The sequence below is a fragment of the Quercus lobata genome, chromosome 8 (assembly GCF_001633185.2).
Source record: "Quercus lobata isolate SW786 chromosome 8, ValleyOak3.0 Primary Assembly, whole genome shotgun sequence".
Taxonomy (NCBI): domain Eukaryota; kingdom Viridiplantae; phylum Streptophyta; class Magnoliopsida; order Fagales; family Fagaceae; genus Quercus; species Quercus lobata.
Genome location: NC_044911.1, coordinates 24696583 through 24718241, shown reverse-complemented (window position 1 = coordinate 24718241; position 21659 = coordinate 24696583). Strand labels below are relative to the sequence as shown.

General features: G+C 34.5%; 1 protein-coding gene across 1 annotated transcript; it reads right to left on the bottom strand.

Annotated features, from left to right (window-relative positions):
- Positions 1–13056: 13056 nt before the first annotated feature.
- LOC115956460 (50S ribosomal protein L13, chloroplastic) lies at positions 13057–21125 on the bottom strand. The gene is made up of 4 exons (XM_031074832.1): positions 20827–21125; positions 19574–19759; positions 18392–18562; positions 13057–13422 (listed from the first exon to the last, which is right to left on the bottom strand). The coding sequence occupies exons 1-4, from the start codon at positions 21073–21075 to the stop codon at positions 13306–13308; spliced, it is 723 nt and encodes a 240-aa protein (XP_030930692.1). The 5' UTR covers positions 21076–21125; the 3' UTR covers positions 13057–13305.
- Positions 21126–21659: the final 534 nt, after the last annotated feature.

Here is a 21659-nt window from a genome sequence, read left to right as displayed (position 1 = left end):
CTAGAAACTTTGTATTTGCACCTTACAAACACCTTGTTATCTTTATGAATACTAAAATAATCTTCCTCGATCCCTTTTGGATACCCAACATAAACATACATTTTTCTACCTTTTGATTTCAATTTGTCAAACTTCCTTTCTAGCACCAGTGTTAGACATCTCCAAAAGTGGAAGTATCTTATACTAGGTTTTCACCCAATCCACAATTTGACAAATGTTCTAAGAACAAACATTTGGAATCAATTTTAGAAAATTTATAGTAATAATTACAGTATATCTCCAAAAGAAATAAGTAAATAGAAATACTTATCATGTACTTTACCATTTCTAAAAGAGTCATATTCCTCCTTCATGTATGCATTGACTTAAAGAAGTCATTGGAACTATATTCCTTTACAATAAAGGAGTCCTAGGTCATATTATCCTCTAAATAGAATTCGTAGACTAGGAATATAACAAAAAACTAATGGTTCTAAAAGCCCATTGTGAGAGACTGGGGAAACTCGGGTGCTCTCAAAAAAGAGATTTGGGTACTTTAAAGCACCTCTCTTTTTGGGTAAGTGGTGTGGAGTCACCACTTATTTTTATACAATAAAATAAGAAAAAATAAAATCAATTACATATTCAAAATATGTTAAATGTCATTGATTGAATAAAAAAAGTACAATTTGGTATATTCACCTTACAAGGCCTTGATCCTAGTTGAAATCTATGCAAAAAAAATACAAAATTTTGGTCCTAGTTACATTCTACCAAAATTAAAGACAAAAACTAGTCTACCTATCCAACATCCTATGTGCAGGGGCTAGGTTACAGAATGGGAAGGTATTAGGCAACCATTTCGCCCAAACAGAGTCTGGTCTTCTAGACTCTAATGACTATTATATACCCTTTTGTATTGATGTTGAATGATATGTTATAATACACATGAAAAACACTTGACAAAGTTAATTCACACAAATTTATCTTATGAACATGCCCTCTTTTAAAAGAAAAATCAAATCTGTTTCATAAATTAAAAAATAAGATTTGATCTATAAAAATCAGATTGTTTTTGCAAAGGGTAAAAAGAAAGATTTGATTGGCAAAAATCTAATTTGTTTTGGAAAAAAAAAATTAAGGTTTGATTTGTAAAGAAAATCACATTTGTTTTTAAAAGTTTTTTTAAAAAAAATAAAATGAGATTTGGTTTGTAAAAATCAAATCTATTTTTAAAAGTTTAAAAAAATGAGATTTTTAAAAGATGATTCGCATTCATGAGACAAACTTACTATGCATGCATCACATATTAAAAGGAAAGACTTTAACCTAACTCTTAATTTCTTCTTTGAAATTTCAAAATCTGTAATTTTATAAAAAATAAAACTTTTTTCAGAAAAAAAAAATTCAAATCTATATTTAATGAAAATACAGATCAATTTTATATGTTTGAAAAAAATTCAGATCTGCATCTAAGGAAGATACAGATCTTTTTTGTGTTTGAAAAAAATTTAGATTTGCAACTATGGAAGATACGGATCTATTTTGTGCTTAAAAAATTTCAAATCTGCATCTAAGGAAGATACAGGTCTGTTTTGTGTTTTAAAAAAAGGGTTTTGATGATCACTAACAGATTTTGAAATCAAAGAAAAAATTAAAACAGACAATCAACTAAAGAACAAGTCAAAGAAAATTTCAACTAAATATCTAAGTATAGCAAATATAAATTAAGAATAAGGCATAATATAATCAAACATGTTAATCAAATTCATGCAATGAACAACCATGATATATTAACTAATAGAAAAGAAAAACAAGTAGAAGAATGTAACTAAATTCCTCTTGCATGAGCATGCTCTTTAGTAGAAAAATATTTTAGAAATCAAAGAAGTTTTCACCTCTTTGATGGCTAAAATACATTACTTACAAAAAAGAAGTCCTTAAAGAAAAAGTCTCTAGAATGTCTGTAACATAAGGGGAGCAAAGATGTTAGAAAAGAAGAGCCCTTAATTCTGATTTTTTTTTCCTCTATTTATAGAGGTTGGGATGCTTAAAAAATAAGCTGAATGAGATCAATACAAATTGGAACATGTCCTTATCTCTAAAAAGTTGAAAAAGATAGGCTTTATCTCAATCAGGGGGTCCTCGGGCCGAGCCAAGTGTTTGGGCCAATCGGCACTCCAAGAGTGCCGATAAGCCCTCTTGGGTGCCAAGCCTGCGTTTGAGTTTTGGTCCGATTTGGACTCCTTTTTTGAGGATTTTTTAGCCAAAAATTACACATAACGCGTTTTTAATCCATATTCTAAAAATTAATCTTTTTTTCTTAATATTCAAGTCTTTAAAGTGATAATTATCTTGTAGATAAATATTCTAAAAGACTTGATTATCCACAACTTCTTTGTTATCTAATTACCCACTTCACTCCCATGCAAGCAAGCCTATTTTTGACACTAACCAACAACCAATCACAAAATTATTTAATTAATTTTAATTGTTCAACCAATTAGAATTAATTTAAATTAATCACACGTGGTTGGTTCCACCCAAACAAAATGCATGTAATGCAACTCTAAATTTTGGGTATATGAATGGTCGCTTTAACCATCTTTCAAGAATAAATTATGGGTGCAAAATCGAGTGTCCACACCCATTTTTCACCAATCTAGAATATCATTTAGATTAACAAGAAATAGACTTAAGTTCCAAAACATACATTACTGAAGGATGGAAACATGCTCTTTAGAAGTAAAACATGTAAATTTCCATCTAGATTACAATTATGGACAATGCTTAGTTTTACCATAATGGAAACACTTTCCTTTAGGTCATGCTTTTGAGTCTAATTTCCTTTTTTGGCAACTCCTAGGATAACTAGAATGCCCAACTTTTTGGTATTATTATTCTTCTACTTACCCTTACCTTTTGATTAAGGCTTAGAATTTGAATTAAGTCATATTGATCCTAGCCTTAGCTTTTAGGATGTCTTCCATTGCATAGAACGCACTCATCAACTCTAGATTATATAAAAAGAATTTATTTATTTTCAAAACAATCTAAATTGATCAAATGATTCTAACAAGGACTTGTGGATCATATCCATATGAGATTAACGATTAATCTCTACATCCAAGGATTCCAATTCATTTTAAAAAGAAAATATTTTCATAAAATGACATTGAATTGGAACTCCTTAAGCCTTTCTTAGCACTCAATATGATTTATATCGACTATTGCCTAGTAGCATGATATTCCGTACCAAACATCTCATTTAGACTTAATATAAAGTCTAAACCTAGTGCTAACTTTTGCATTTCATGCTGTAGCACAATTGAGATAGAAGCTAATATAACATTTTAGCATCTCAATAAGACTATGATTACATCATAAGCTTATCTTCCAAAAATGCATCATGGAAAGGAAAATTATGACAATGCTGAATCAAAACATATTTATGTACTTCAGCTCCTTTAAGCACAATGTCCAAAATTATTTATTAGTCAATGTGATTGAATTAAAACAATAGCTAGAGAACAAAAATTTATGGCAACTTTAACTTGAGACTATGAACATAATTACAAGAACATTATGATTTTGCATCCATAACCATATAATTTGGAACCCATAAAACCATATAATATTAGGTGCAACGACAACCTAATCCCGCAATTGATATCCCTCATCATAGAGTGAATACCGATCACTATGATAAGGCAATAACTATTCTCATTATTAATGCTGTAAGGTTGAATTTAATCAACCATTTTTTTGGCTTTATTCTGTGCCAATTTGCTTGTAATTCAGCATTTAGAAACCATGTATTTAGGTGGGAATCATGTAAGGGTAGCGTGTGAGAGAGTATGAAGAAAAGCTCAAGATTGTGCACTCAGCATTTAGAAACCATGTATTTAGGTGGGAATCATGTAAGGGTAGCGTGTGAGAGAGTATGAAGAAAAGCTCAAGATTGTGCACTCAGCAAGGGACTCGTGACTGGAGCTCGCAGTTTTCAAGTCGCCAAAGGATGCACACACGAGTGAAGCATGCAAAGGAGATGAACAATCATGCCAAGTGGAGCACTACAGGATAAAAAGTCCAGTCTGGCCATTCAATTAGCTCACGGCTTGGACTCGCGACTCAGTTAAGTCGCGAGGCCAAGTCGCCAATCCACTCTGTTTGCGAAAAACTGACTCTTCACATTCCAAACACACACCAGTATAAATACTCCTTATACCCATGAAAAGTAGAAAGCTTCCAGAGAGAATTTTGAGAGAGAAACCCTAGATAAAAACAAGATTGACTCATCCATAATCTTTACATTTTGATTTTCCAAATTCCTCTACTCTCACCCTCTCCATTGTTACATCCTTGAGAGGTTCATTAACCAAATCCTTTTCTCACCACACCCATATCTGTGAGAAGGCTTTTTGGTGCTTGGGAAGCAGTTAGGAAGGAACCTATTGATATTGGTTGATGCTATGGGTTATAGCAGAATTCGGTAAGCTAGAGAAGATAAAGGTTCGGCGTAACTTTGTTGGAGTAGGAGCTTGGAGGGCTTAGGTACACTAGGTAGATTAGGCTTGAAGAGTCTTCTGCTATTCATATATCTCAACTTGATTCTCTAGTGGATTATTGACTGCTTGGAGGGCGGCAGAGAGGCTTTACGCCGAGGGCTTCGGTTTCCTATTCGATAACACATCGTTGTGTTGTCCTTGTGTTTGCATCTCTCTTCCCTTAATCTTTGCCATTTAATTTCTACTGTGGATGTGATTTTATTTGGTTTAGATTGTTTATCAATTATGTTCTAAGCTTATATTCATATTCCGCACATACATTGTTTGATAATAAGCTTGAATTGGTTATTTGTAATTTGGAGGTCTAAACGTTTATACTGTTTTATACACTATTTGGACAGTCAAATGCTATCATGGTAACTCTTAACAAACAAAAATAATTTGCCACTGTTCCCTTAGCCTCTAAGTAATAATAGTAAGAACTCAACATAGAGGATACTATCAAACTTAGTCTAAAGTACACCATTGCCTGGACTCATGTGTAGCCACATAACTATACCCTTGTAAGGCTTAATCTTGTAGTACTATGATGCAAAACACCCTCCACATGGAACGCAAAGCTTGAGGCTAAGACGAGGTGTTTGCCCACACCACTATAAGCTAGGAAGTTCAATCTTGTAGTACCATGAAATAAACACCCTCCACATGGAACACAAGGCTCGAGGTCAAAACAAGATGTTTACCCCACACCACTATGAACCGACAATGGAGGCCGTGAGACAAAACCCTTGAATCTCTCTCCCACTAGAAATTTTAAAACAAGTGGATTGTCTTGAAATAATTGCAATCTTATCACAACTTTAACCCTACACATCAGATGTGTTTAATTGTTTAAATTCGATGTGATCTAACTAAGTCACGTCACAATAGCGTAACGAATATTCGCGTATTCACAAAGAAGTTTAATCGTGTAATCCATGAAGTAAATACCCTCCACATGGAATGCAAGGCTCAAGGCCAAGACAAGGTACCTACTCACATTACAATAAACTTAACAAAGGGGTTATTTTAAATCCGACACTCCCACCAGTTATGTGGGTTTTCTTTAGACTATTGTGATCTCATCACAATTTATAACCTTGCACTTGTTAAAGACTCTAATCTCATTAGAATCACTAACTAAAATGGAAGTCCTAAACTATTTATGTTCCATATACTCTAATGGATCAAAAATTAGTTATAAAGAACTCTATCCTTAACTTACTTGATAAAGAATTCTAATCTCATTAGAATCTATATAACTTTTAATTAGAGCTTTAATCTCATTAAAAACTCCTAATTAAAATAAATCAAGAACTTTTAATCATACAACAATTCCAATCTCATTAGAATGTCTCTTAAAAGACAAGTCCTAAACAATTTAGGACTAAGAGTTCTATTTAACTAATATTTTTTAAATCTCATTAGGCCTCTTAGTTAGACAATGATTAATAAATGTCCTTAACTTTTAAGGACTATAAAAAATTAATCACTTTATATAGAATCATGTGTAATCTCATCACACAAAGCCTTGCTTTTTATCAAAGTTTTAACACTTAGTCAAAAGCAAGTGAAAATTCAAAATTCAGTACCTTCGATTGGTCAAACCTTTTTCTCAATCGATCGAAAAAGTGAAGAAATTCATCACAAAACCACTGTCACATTCAATCAATTCTCGATTCCCATTCGATCAATCGAATAAAAACATTCGATTGATCGAAGGGAATTCTCGATCAATCAAGATGCATAAAACTGAATTTTTTCAGACTTTTCTGGTAACCGTTTTTTTTTTTTTTTTTTACGTTTTTATTATTTTCCATCAAAAAAACACCTTTTGATTTTATAAATGAAGATTTATAGATCAAACATTAAGGGTTTCAAGATCAAAAACAAGAACCCTAAAATATATGACAAGACAAGCAACAATACACGTTCATCATACCTATCTTAATATATATAAACGTGAACGAATATCGACAAGCCAAAACACGGTTTGTACATCCGCACATTAAAATATATTAATCAATCCAAGGATATAAGCTCATCCAAATGAGTAATTCTTATCTATCATAATAGATGCTCATATCAAAAACAAGTAATACTTCATTACTGGTAGCTGTAATCTTTAAAAAATAATACCCATCAGATCTAGTTTATAAACTATCTCAATAAACCCACTTGCAAGATTGTAGATGGTGTCCAACTCTAATACAAACACCAAAAACACATGGCACAAAACAAAAGCTACAGCCATGGCCTCAAGGAACAATTAATATATCTCATATATTAATCACAACACACGGGTTTATAAAGGTTATAGAACAAAAACATTATGCAGAAAAAACTACTGCAGAAATTTGAAACAACAAGAAAATGGTTTTCTTTAATTCTAAAACTCAAATCATATGTTATACAAGTATGATATTGAAGTTTGCTCTGATACCAATTGTTGGAAAAAATGGCTTTGCATCTCATACAAAACCCATGGCGGAAGTAACACAAGGATCTACTTCATTCATAAGAGAGAACATATAATCTTGAATTCTAGAACAAAGAAGAGAAAGCATACCTTGATGCAATAAAATTCAAAAATAAGACTTGAGAATACCTTCAATCTTCATCTCAATTCCACATGGTGCCCAAGATGAGTGGTCTCTCAATCGGTTCTTAAGTACGTTGATTTTCCAAAAAGAAAAATGTTCTCAAAAGATGCTATAGAGAAAAACTATTATTTTTTCTCTTCTTTTTAATCATACGTACCTTTTAATTGTCCGGGCAGTCACTTTTTTTAATAACTCTTATTAAATAAATAACTGAATATCTAATTGGGTTAGCCTTTTGGGCCAACCCAATTAGGCTTTAAGTGTGTGGCTTGGGATGGGACCAAAGGGACAAAAAAGGCTCTACCTCCAAAGGGCCTCGGACTTATCTGTCAACTCTTGACAAGCCCAAAGTTACCATTAATTATATAACAAATAACACTATGGAAATATAATTGCACTCTAGGCCTCATTAATAGACTATTTCCCAAGAAGACTCTAGTATGATATCATTTGACCCCTCCATGAAATATCCATAGTGAACAAAGTCATAATAAACTGTCACTTTGTAAACAACTGTTTTATTCCTTGAGTACCCAATTTAATCTTTTAGTTATTCATATTTATGAAATCTAATTTCAATAAATGGAAACTTTAGTAACTCTTTACTAAAATGGCCGTCCCTAAATAATCAGTTCCCATTAAACTTATTTCTAGGGGATTTTCGTGTCTTGATAGAAAGAGATTATGGATTCTATCTTGAGAATATGTGTTCCCTTAACACTACATGCGGTTACCCAACATGCTTAGGTTTTGACCATTAAATTAGATCTCATTATTGATATATCAAAGTAACCTACATTTCATGATCGAGTTCACTATCCTCTCAAGATTAAGAGTCTATGAAATTAGAAGTCGTGAGATTAATTATTCAAGTGATAGTTGTTAATTGAATAATTAATCTCACAACGGTCCAGTTTAGTCTGTCTTACACACTTAAGGCATATCAACACATCAACTAGAAGTCTCCACTTCCATGATCAAGACAAATCATCTTAGTTGATGTGTTATAGTCTTCAAAAATGAAATGCCCAATTTCATCACCGACTACGAACTATATTTTGAGTTTACAAGGAACTTGTAATTTATTGCTTCTGTAACTAATCACATACAATGCATCTCTAAGACTATGATAATGTCCAATTAGTTCATTTACAAATAATCTCATTTAATTAAAAAGTTTAATTATTTATAACATGCCAATAAATTGGATTTTATAGCATAAACCCTAACAATGTCTTCATTTTCGCTCTATATGTATATGTATTGTGCATACTATGAATGTTGTAAAGGTAGCCATGCACTTTGGATGATGGACATACGTGGTTAGGAAGGCAACCCCTCCCTAATCATGGATGCTCTTAACCTTGGAGTGTGGGTATGCATTCAAGGCTTATGCTGTAAATGTATATTCATGCTTCACTGGGTGCATGACCTACCATGTGTGTGATCGCCTTTATCCATGTTGGCTAGTGACATCGGTTTCCCCATGTATATGACAAGCATCATGTGTTCAATACTTTTTTGAGCCTCGACATAGTCTGAGCATATTGATGCATATCGTATATATAGGCATTAAACCCTACCAGTGTGCCGTAGTGCACCAAACGCAAAACTCTACCAAATTGTCACCATGAAAATGTGGCATCTTCTTGCCATATTCTCACCATGAAAGCTTGGTGAGAATAGTGTTTTGTGTGCTATGACGCACTTGACCCAAAATGCTGCCGAAATTTCACCACGAAAATAAGGCGAAATGCTACCAGATTTTCATCATGGAAATTTGGTAGTAATTCAAATGTGCTAGCAAAGCATTGACAAAGGCCACAAACCTTTCCCAAATCAAACCTCAAATCTCAATTCTTTTAAAGTCCCAAAAGCTAATGCCAGTAGCTTGTTTTCATCTACCAATGACCAAAAATTAAGATTTTACCAAAACAAAGGACTATCTCACGACAAGTGTTGAGGGGTGCCTAACACCTTCCCCATATGTAACCAAAATTTTGAATCCAAGAATCAAAATATTTTATCATCCATTTAGTTAGGAAAAAACAGATTTTTCTTTTTAACCTTTAATTGGTAATAAAATCAACATAGAGTCAGGCGACCAATTACACCTTAGAAAAATCTCAATGATTGGTAGCGACTTCACAACCTTCCTATAAAAATAGCTCACACACCCAAGCTATGTACCACCCTCTAAGGAGGGGTTCGTGCATCGCCTTTTTCAGGTGGTCATAACTACAAGGTATCAACAATTGTATATGTTGAACAAGTAGAATTGTGCACATTTTTCATAACATCATGTACTTCGAATGTACAAAATTATGTAAAAATGTTGAGTAATAGTATTCGTCGAAAGTGCATAATTTTCAACATTAAAAAAAAATAATAATAAAAAATTGTTTATGTTGAACGTGCAAAATTGTTTAAGTTTTCCTAAAAATTATTTACTTCGAACGTACAAAATTATATAAGTAGTTTAAGTAATAGTGTTCGTTGAATGCAATTTACAATATTTTTTGAAAAATTACGAACTTATAATGTACAAAATTATGTAAATTCTTTGAGTAATAGTATTCGTTGAATGTGTGGAATTTTCAACATTCATTAAAAATTTGTGTATGTTGAAACCTGCCGAATTGTGTACATTTTTCATAAAAGCGTACTTCGAAAGTACAAAATTATGTAAATTCTTTGACTAGTAGTGTTCATTGAAAGCCCAAAATTTCTAACATTCTTTGAATATTTGTGTAGGTTAAATGTGCAAAATTTTGAGCGTTTTTTGAAAAAATGTGTACTTCAAACCTACAAAACTATGTAAATTCTTTGAGTAATAGTGTTCGTTGAGTGTGCAATCTCTGCCATATCATTATTTGTGGCAGTATGAAGTGTTATTTAAAATATATGATCAGTAATACCCCCATATTGAAGTTCCTCACTAACGAGCTTTGCAATGTTATATCCTGAGTGTGGAGATTCCACTATTTTAAATAATATTATTCTTTTATTTAAATTCCAATTAGAATCAATATGATGAATAGTTAAAAAGTGAAAACCTAATTTATTTCTTTATGTCCACATGTTAGATGTTAAACAAAATCTTCCACTATGTGCATGCAAAATACTTTAAATTTCTCTTTTTTGAAATTTAGAAGTCTTCATAATATCTCTCTCTACTTATTTATTTATTTTTATTTATAAATGAAATAATCTATTTTTATTAAAAAAAAATGAAACAACAAATTTTTTTGAGAAAAGAATCAAAGAATTTATAACTTATTCTTTTTTAGGTCAAAACCTTTTTTTTTTTTTTCATAAAGATTTTAAATAGCTTTTTTTCTTTTTCTATCCTTCAATTAAAAAATGTCCAGTGGTTTTTTTTACAAAAAAATCAAAGCTACAAGATTAATAACAAAATATATATATTAGTAAGTATAATTTATAACAATCACTCCAAAGTATTTAGTGGTAAGGTGTGCCGTTTTAAATTGTTTATCATGTCTAAAGTCTGATCCCTCACCCCTCTAAATTATTTTGTTATGAATTTTAGGCCATTGGTTGGGCTAATGGGCGAACACTAGGCCAAGCTACTCATTAGCCCAGTGGAATAGAGGGCTATTAGGCTAGCCCATCGATCATGGACTATTTGGTGACACTTGGTCAAAAGAGAATTTGGACTATTCATAGTAGTGGATAGGGGTGTCCACGAGTCGGGTCGGGTTGGGTCGGTTCTGGGTTGAAGGACGGCGAACCTGCCGCCAATCGCAAAAAACTACCGATCGAGTCAGATCGAGCTCGAGTGGACGGCAGTTGGACCCAACTCGACCAAAAGATTGAAAACAAAGACGAAACTTGTTACAAATTTCACAAATCTTAAGAACAAATCTACAAACCCAAATATCAATAACCACAAATCCGAAGAACCTAGACAGAAATAGAGAGAAATAATAGCATATCTAAACTTGCATGAGACTAAAACGAAGAAATAAAGAGAGTTACTTGTAGATCGGCGATGGTGCGATGAAGGAGATTCGTAGCTCAAGCAATGGTAGAGGTTCGAAGATCTAAAGATTCAGATCAGCGACGGTGCGATGAAGGAGAATCATAACTGAGCGATGGTGGAGGTTCGAAGATCTAAAGATTCAGATCGGCGATGGTGCGATGAAGGAGATTCATAGCTCAATGATGGTGGAGGTTCGAAGATCTAAAGATTTAGATCGGTGATGGTGCGATAAAGGAGAATCGTAGCTCAACGATGGTGGAGGTTCAAAGATCCAAAGATTTAGATCGGTGATGGTGTTGGCTGGCAATGGTGTTGGCTGTTAAGCATGAGAGAGATCAAGAGCGTGAGACTTTGAGGCGACACTAAGAGAGTGAGTGGAACTGAGTGTGAGTGAGCCAGTGATGGTCTAAATTGGAGTGGAGAATATAAAATGACTAAGAACTGGGTTATATACACGATCGGGTCAGGTGGATCTGATTTTATAAGGGAAGACCTGCCATCTGACCCACCAGAATCGGTTTGGGATGGTAAGGACCCACCACCGACCGCGAGGTAGTCAGGTTGGGCGGTTGTCGGTTCAAGTCTGGTCAGTTTTGCCAGGTGGATCAGGTAGGGTTGACCCGCAAAAAACACAGGTCGGGTCATGAGTCAACCCGTTTTTGCTTCGAGTTAAAAAAATCGACTTCGGATCAGGTATTTTTTGGGTCGAGTCAAAAAATTATGGCCCGTTTTGCCATGTCTAGTTGCCAACCCTTTTAGATGATATTATTGGATATTGGACCTAAAACTTTGAGATTGGGACCATTCATTTGGTGATTTTTCCTCTTATATATAAACTTTCAAACTTTCAAATGGGACGAAATTTAAGGTGCAATTGCAGTTAACCCATCTATGATAATGCCTATTTTAATAGTGCCTACTCATGGATTAAAGTGTCACTTAACCCACTTAAAGTGTCCTCCTTTAAAAAACGAGTAAAAATGTCTTTTCAATAATCTTTTTATCCCTCTTCATCTTCACCCTTTGGATTAGGAACTCCAAAAAAGCCTAAAATAAAAAATTTCACAAGTGTGAAAATAGTGAAGTCTAAGTACCAAATTAACATAAATTATGAATATTTAGACATTTTTTTTAACAATTTATGTCCAAAATAAATGACTTTTTAAAATAAATTATGATATTTTCTAGAGTGTATATTGCTTAACAATGATATGATAAGCATAAAAGAGACCACGTATAAATAAGTAAACAATCAAACTTTAATATATATCTCAAATTGAAATAGAGTGGCAACCACAATTAACAATAGATTATAAAATTAATTTTCAAGATTATAAATTTCTTATACGTTTTTATTTTTTGTCAAATGAATTATCCAATAAGTCATTTGTAATTTTGTTTTATATTTTGGAATGGTTAATATTGTATAGAAATAAAATTTGTGTATTTGTTTTACTTATCTTTGTGTTATTTTGTTTTAAATATCAATATTAGGATTTATATAATTTTAAAATTATTGAATAAATATTAATAAGTATAATTCATTTTTGATATAAGTAGTAAATTCAAAATAATGTATTTTACATCAAGTAATTTGTTGCATGACTTTCTAAATGGCAAATACATGTTTAAAAATAAAAAATAAAAATTCATATGAAAAATACAAGTCAACCCGACCCAACCCGCAACCCGATTGACTCAAACCCGTTTTTAACCCGCTTAAAATGACCATTTTTGACCCACAACCCGATTGATCCACAACCCGATTGACCCAACCCGCCCCGCCCGTTTTGCCATGTCTAGAGGCAACAGAGTCAGTGGGCTAGGGGAAACTCCGGGAGTTGCATCTTCTCAATCCAGGGCAGCAAAGGACATTGCTGAAAATCAGGCCAAAATGATAGCATCCATGTAAGTTACAAGAGTGTTGTAAACTTGTAACACAGAATTTTATGTATATTTATAAAATGAGACTGAAACTTCGACAACATACATCATATAAAAACGGGGAAACCTAAAATCGGATACATCTACAAGATAAAACAAACATGAACTTCTACATGAGATCTGAATCATGTAACAAAAAAGCCACAAACAAAAAATAACAAGGTATGTTAACCATGGGGAAAGTGAGGGATCACAACATTATATATTCTGCTGGAGTTATGATTCAAATCTATCTTTCTTTCTGCATCCTTTTATCCCTTATGGGCAGCTCAATGGGCCTCTGGGCCTCATGTGGATGATCCGGGCCCTTGTAAACCTTCAGGTGATTGAATAATGCTCTGCCAAGCTGCACAAAAAGAACACACTTTAAAAGCAGCTAAGCAATAGACAATTATAGACATTTCACAAAAATAGAAGATCTGTATAGAGAATTGACAAAATTTGATTCCTTTTTTCCTTCAAGGATACACACTCAGTTATAGCATTGTCAAAAAAACCTGAGTTGAACATCACACAGATGACCGCCCCAAAGTATCAAACCCCATTCTTTTCTTTTCTGCTCTTTTCCTTTTTTCGGTACTCCTCAAATTCCAATTTTTACTTAACAAGTTGGACTCTCTCTATCAGCTACAGGCTTCCACAGATTTCCCCAGACAACTTAGTACTATGTGATAATTCACATCATAGATGAAGGCCAATTGCCTCAATCTATAATCTTATCTTTCAAAAGTTTCTTACTATGTTCAAGAACAAGATTTGTGGTTACAGTCATCTCTCATACAAATCCCCGGCCGTTCATGGTTAGAAGTCCCATACCATGCCTCCCACGATAAATGTATAGCCTTTCATGCCAAAGAATCCCTTAGAATTTTCACTCTCCAATGACAGAATTTTATTTCATTTATGACTTCAAATAAAACACACACACACACATTATTATGAAGACAAATTAATAAAGGGATGAGGGAAAGGTTGTGGGTTCAAAACCCACTATGTCTGTGTGAAACTTACAAATAAAAAAATAAAAAAGACTGTTACAAAATTAAATGTCAATTAGTTATTTCACTTTTATGACACTTAAGATGCTCCAGCTTTGACAGAATTTTGAATTTGGATGCCTTTGTGCTTCCTCTCTAACTCTTGCACCCACTCAGTGTGACTTAGTTCAACACTACTGAGAAGGTAAGTCAAACTAGGGAAAACATTTTTCTTGTTGACCCCTAATAACAAGAAGGGGTGTCTGAAAAGCCCATCTAGAAGAAATAAAGTGCTCAGTAACTTGGAGTGTGCCCACCTAACAGAGTGACATGAATGCAGGTATATTATGGCTAAACTATATGGCAGACCCATTCCCAACCTTGCACCAATTGTGCAGCACTGATATCATAAGCCAACTAACCAAGCAATATCTCCAACAGCTCCAACACACTTCACCAGGGCGGCCAACTTTGTATGTAGCAAAACACATACTACTGGTAAAAATAAGTACTTAAATCAAATCCAGAGTACTACAATAAATAGCAGAAAAAAAATTGGCATACAATAAAAATTCCAAGTCAGAGAACCTAGTAGCATAAACAAGAAAAAACTTGGGCACAAAATGGACATTCAAATAATGCCCAATTATCAGAGAACCTAGTAGTATCCATCGTTAACATAAAATTATAGAGAATACCTATTATAAATGAATTCAATAGAATAGTTTGTAACCCCGAATCAATTGGTGCCATTTGAGTAGATGTTTTTTTTTATAGGTAATAAAAACTTTATTGATAAGAAAAGTACAATGAGTTTACGATAGTAAACTTAATGCAAAAAAACGGATACAAACAGATCAAAGGGAAAAGCAAACAGAATTAATGAAATCAATGCGTCCACGGCTCTTTCAGTGTCCTCAAATATTCGGGCATTGGTTCCTTCCAAGTTAACCACATAAGACACACCGGTACCATATTCCAAACATTGGAAGAATGAATGCCCAACCAATTCCACCATGAAGAAAGTAGAGACTACTGTCTTCGGCATCACCCACTAAACCCCAAACAAGTAGAAGACTTCACTCCACAAGGTATGCACAAACTTGCAATGTAGTAATAAATGATCCACGGTTTCCTCCTCACACCAACATAGGTAACACCAATTAACAAGAGGCAAGTTCTTAACAAGGTATCTATTGTGAAAATCGCACCCCTAGCAGCTCTCCATAAGAAAAAAGACCCCCTTCTAGGAACCTTAACACTCCAAATGCATTGCCAAGGTAAAAAAACAGACGGAGCTTTCAATAATGATTTATAAAAAGAACGCACATCAAAGACACCACTATGATTCAATTGCCCAACCATGGTATCATCACCCCCCACAGGTATTTTGGATGAGATATGCGTAATGAAAGCATAAAACCTTGTTGTCTCCCAATCTTGAAACACACGGTGGAAGAGTAAGTTCCAACTTCTATCACCCCCATCAGGTGCAATGTCAACCATATCAGAAATCCTAGCTTCTTTATCCATAGCACAAGCAAACTATTCCGGATATAATTCTTTCAAAGAAGTAGGACTACTCCAAGAATCATTCCAAAACTAAATATGAAAACCCTCTCCTGCCGCTTACAACACATGACCAAAGAAACTCTCCACCCCCTTCCTAATGCTCTTCCACATCCCATAGCCATGCGTTCCTCTAACAGCTCTAGTGCACCAGCCACCACTACCTTCCCCATATTTGGAGGCTATGACCTGACACCATAAGTGTGTGGCCTCCTTCCCAAAGCGCCAAAGCCACTTCCCTAGTAAAGCTTGGTTAAACAACCCAATCCTCCGGATCCCCAAACCACCTACCTCCATTGGCCACACAACCTTTTCCCAAGCAACAAGTGAATATTTAAATACATCAATAGATCTCGCCCATAGGAAATTCCTCTGGATCCTCTCTAATCTATTCGCCACATGTTGTGGTATGGTAAACAAAGATAAATAATAAGTGGGAAAGCTTGATAAAGTACTCTTCAATAAATTAAGCCTACCCCCTTCTGACAAATATAACCGCTTCCAACCTGAGAGCTTTTTCTCCATCCTTTCTATAACAGGGCTCCAAATCAAAGAATCCTTATAATGAGCCCCAAAAGGCATACCCAAGTAGGTCATGGGCAAAAAGCCAACCTTCTAACATAAAATGCGGGCCAAAGCATCCAAATTCCCAACCTCACCAACTAGCACAATCTCACTCTTACCAACATTTACTTTCAAGCCTATCTTTGCTAGTTCAAGGGTCCACCAAGGAAACACCACCTTTCACAATCTCGTCCATGTACCCATTGGACCTTGGGGGCACTCCACCCATCTCGCCGGTGCTCAGAGGCACCATCAGAGTCTTCTCGGCTGAACCATGGGACCCTAACCCTTCTCCCACCTCCCATGAGCTTTGTTCAGTCAACTTCACCAAGTTTTGAATGAATTCATTTTGGGCTTTAACGGGTTTGGCCGAGTTGCTTGGTCATTTAAAGCCATGGGCTCTAACAAAACTAGGCCCAATTTTGATGTTCCTTTCGGATGGACAAAGTTACTCTATTGGACCTTACGTTGAGCAACCCCATCAAAAGCAACGGTAATTTTTAAAGAGAAATGGGCCTAAGTCCATTTAGCAGAAGGGCCACACAAAGGCCTGCTACATTTTAAATGAGTTGGATTATTTGATTTTTCAAAAAAGTCAAATCCCCCATATCTCTCCTTCTAATTTATAGTCCCAGAAATATTTGGCACCTTTGTTACTTCATTACGAGTTTGGCTTAGCATTACGGGGCCGTGTATTTAGTCTCTTTGGAGTTAATTGGGTTATGTTTTGTAGAGTAGTTGACATAATGGTTGGTTGGTAGAATTGGTTGGTAAATGCTTGTCAGCTGTGTAGAATTTAGCTCCCTTTTATCTAATGTGAATTTTGTGACGGGAGTGAAATTCCCATACTTAAGAAGTTTGGAAGTGTCCAAAGTACAAGTGAGACTTCCTTTTCTTAGATATTACTCTATGAATGACCAACTATCTTGGGCCTACTTGTGATACAATCACTGCATTCACTAATTTGATATCCTTTAATTATAATTCTTTGGCTAAAATTCTTTAACTATCTTAGAGCATTTGCAGCAATGGAGGTATAATGCTATAATGCTAAATTTTAGCTCCACAAACATTAAAATGATGCTCCAGCAGTGGAGCTAAATCTATTTTTTTTAGCTCCATTACTACAATGCACATCTATAGATAAATGTGCACTGTTCATGAGAGCTAAAAAAAATATATATTATTTTATTCAAGGCCGGTGATTAAAATAATAAAAATTCCTCTATCTCTCTCTCAGACTCTCAGTCACTCTCACCTCTCTCTCTCTTAGTCACTCTCTCGATCACTCCGTGCTCAACGTCTCCGCCGGCCTCAACGTCACTGGCCCAAGCCGCCCAGGACCCACGCCTCCGCCGGCCTCAACGTCACCGGCCCAAGCCAACCCAAGCCTCCGCCAACACACGATCCACGCCTCCGATCCACCGGCCCACGCCTCCCAAGCTGTCGATCCACCGCTGCAACCCATCTCTCTAATCTCTTTGCTGTGATTGAGTTTTTTTTTTTTTTTTAATGTATTTTCATCTGGATTTGGTGGCTGTGGTGGTGGTGGATGATTTTGACAGTGGGTTTGTGGATTTTGGTTGTGGTGGTGGTGGATGATTTTGGCTTTGGCAGTGGGTTTTGTGGATTTTGGCTATGAGTTTTGTGGTTTATGGTTGTGGTTGTGGTTGTGGCAGTGGGTTGTGGTTGTGGTTGTGGTTGTCACGGCTGGTGGTTTGTGGTGACTGGTGGTGATGGGGTTGTGATTGTGATTGCGGTTTTGTTTTTGTTTTTTTTTTTTCTATGTTGTTTTGTGGTTGCCAAAATAGAGTGGTGGTTGTGGCTGTGGTTGTGGCTGTGACTAATGGTAGAAGTGGTTGTGGTTGGTGCTGTGGGTGTTTTTTAGGTAGTGGGATATATTATTTTATTGTAGAGGATATATTATTTTATTGTGATGTTTATATTATTTTATTGTGTTGAAAGCTAAAATAGATCCACTGCTGCAGCATGCGTATAGGTAAAATAGATAAAGTAACTTTGGTAGAGCTAAAAAGCTAAATTTTTAGCTCCATTGCTGTGGATGCTCTTATGCTTTGTATTGTTCATGAGGGAGATCTTTTAAATTAAAATTATTTATTTATCAAAAAAGACAATGTAGCAACTTTTTTGGGGGGGAAAAGTAAAATACACATATACTTCAACTCATTTAGAACAAGAACTCACCCTTCCTTTGGGAAGCATACCCCGAACAGCATGTTCAATAATTCTCTCTGGAATTCTCTGCTGTAGTTGGTCAAAAGTTTCCACTTTCATACCACCTGGTCGCCCTGAATGCCTCCTGTAGAGCTTCTGGGTCCTTTTCTTGCCGGACACAGCTACTTTTTCTGCATTTACCTTTTAAGTTCAAGTGCAATAAAATTTTTAGGATTTGTACAACAACCATGTAAACTAATAATAATAATAATAAGTTGTCTACGTCACACATCAGTATGTGAGAAAAACTAGACAAGTGATATCTAAGTTGACTCCAAAACCTTGATGGCTAGGTTTAAATCACATAAAAGAAAATCATCAGAAATAAATAAGATCTGCTAACCCCAATTTTGTAAGCATGCAAAAATTGAGAAGTAAATTACCTATTCATGGACGCAAACATAAGAGAGAGAGAGAGAGAGGCCTATACTATGTATGAAGAAGTGTTTTGTACAGAACGTTTCACTAAAGTTAAAGAACCACGCAATGCCAATTTTTAATGCAACAAGCTCATTGAGCAAATTAAGTTAGTAGACAATTATCAACTTCATATTTATTAATACAAAAAGGTTATTTTCATGCCTTCCCTTTAGAAACATGAACTCTTAACTCTTTGCAAAATGCTTGAGGAAAAGATGAAGGAACAACACAATGCCCGCGCTTACATATTAAATTAAGTCAGAAGATATTTATCAACATTATACTCATTGATACACTCACGCGCAAACTCCTGAATGCCAATGCACTGGCATATTGACACTTGCATGTATCAAACATTAAACAAATGAGATACAAGATAATCTTCAAATCGTAACTTTTTTGAAAAGTAATCTCCATATTATAACTAATCACACACAATCCCTAACATGCTTCAATTACCATTTAATGAAATCAATTGTCACAACATGTTGTTGACACGAAGATTGTCAACCAACGATCCATAGGAAGATAAGAAAGTGTAAGACAACTATGTCAATCACATGATGACCCAAAAATGAATATGTGAGATAGATTAGTTTCACCCAAACTGTTGCCAATGGGAACTAAACCCTTGCCAATCCTAAGTGCATCAAAAGTATAATTATGTAGAAGTTTATATTCCCCTCTATCATAATGAAGAGAAATTTATGCATAACTAGAGAAACTACATACCACAATCACGAATGCCCCCATGTCCACGCTGGGAGTATAGGTAGCCAGATTTTTCCCACGGATGTAAATAGCAATCGTTGATGCTAGTCTTCCAAGAATTTTGTCTGTAGCATCAACTACATACCATGGCTTATCTGTGTTCACATGATCAGCAGCTTTGGGATACCATGTCTTATTCCAAATATCCTGAAAAAACCCAAAAAAAAAAAAAAAAAAAAAAAAAAAAGACCACTCACGAACATCACAATTGAGCAATCAAACAGGAAGGTGCATTATCCCAATTTTACAAGGAAAGTAAGAATATGTATGAGAAGTTGCAATAAATTCAACTAATTAAAAAAATAAATGAAAGGGAACTTAAAACAAATTCAACATGAGCATTCCATGTGAGACATTATTAGTGAATTCTGTACCGGAAAAGGATAAGTACAAGGAAGACTATTCGCATATTTAGATGGCCAGATAAGGCAGAAACCTTGAAAATAATAGTGAAATTTTCAAATATGCAGCTTGAGAATTGAAACTCAAAAACAGTTACATAAATCATTAAAAATAATAATAAGCAACGCAATTAGAGAATCACAAAAGATCATTGTTGATGTTTTCTCACCTGCATAGGGATATTTATTCATGCTTTAAGAATGTATACTGAAAGTATCGCACAAGTTTTGTAAATCAAAGTCAGTGAGAGAAGAGATAGGTTATCAAATTCATACTAAAACAAGTGATAGAGTGAGTTGTCAAAAATAGGATAAGTGAATGCAAATATCCGTGCCATATTTAATCCCTTGCTTGAAATCAGGATATATTCGACTAAAGTGGAAACATAAAAATAGTATCCATCTTTATAAATGTTTTAAGAAATTCAGAAAAATCATATATTTCTGTACCAAAACAGTAATCTTTAAAATTCCATTATTTTTTTTCACATTAAACAAACAGCAGACTAAGATAGATAGAAATAATTAAGGGGAGTTTATCGTTTAATAGAGAACAAAACTATGAAAATTAACATAAAAACCATAGAACCCTCCCAGTCCCACATCACAAATATTCTCTCTATCTAATCTTCCCACATTTTATCGGAAAACGAAGAGAGCCCACAAGAAAGAAAGCAAAAATAAATAACCAAAAAACACTTTCCATATTCAAGACATAACCCACTTATTTTATTTTTCTTGGCAACCAAACAACATTTAAAAATTTATTAAAAAAAAACCCAAAGAGAGATAGATAGTTTTAGACATAGTTACAGGGCCGTTGGCTTCGGAGTCTTCAAACATCCAGCGTTGATCTTTGGGGATGAGAGAAAGGTCCTGGCATCGAACCTGGAAACGAGGAAACGAAATTCTTCGAATCGATGGCTTTGATAATGACAAGGGAAAACCAACAAATGGGTTTTTGATAATGCCACTGCTACTGTTCATGTGGGAAGAATAAGAACGAGAAGAAGCAGATGAAGAAGCGAACGTGACCGAAGATGAAACGCAGAGTATCACCATCTCTCTCTCTCACTTTCTCTTGGGTTCTCTCTGTTTCGATAAATGGATAAGCCATGAGCGTAAATAGCAAAAAAAAAGTTTTTTTTTTTTTGGGTGAAACAAACACAGAAAGGGTTGCAACACAAAATTACACAACTCCACTCAAAAGTTACCACAATTCTATCCAAAAATTATAGTAACTTTTAAGAGAAGGTGTGGTAAGTTATATTACACATAATACACTCTCTTAAATAATATGGGACAATTATCCATTCTTTTTTTTTTTTAAAATAAACACACATACAAGGAAAAAGGAAAGGGGTTCTAACACAAAGATATATCACAACTAAGGGTAATTATCAATGATGTTTTATTTGTTGCCTAAACTTCAAATTTAATAATTACTAGTCACTGACCCATGCGATGCACAGAAAAATTATTGACTTTGGAAAAAAAAAACTAATAATGAGTAAATAGACATTTTGCTAGATAGTATTTTTTTTTTTTAAATGAAAAAATATTTAACTTCTATACTTTTTCATAGTTTAGAAGTGTTGTCTAATATTGAATGTTATTGAGTTGCAAGTGCATAGTTACCGAAACCT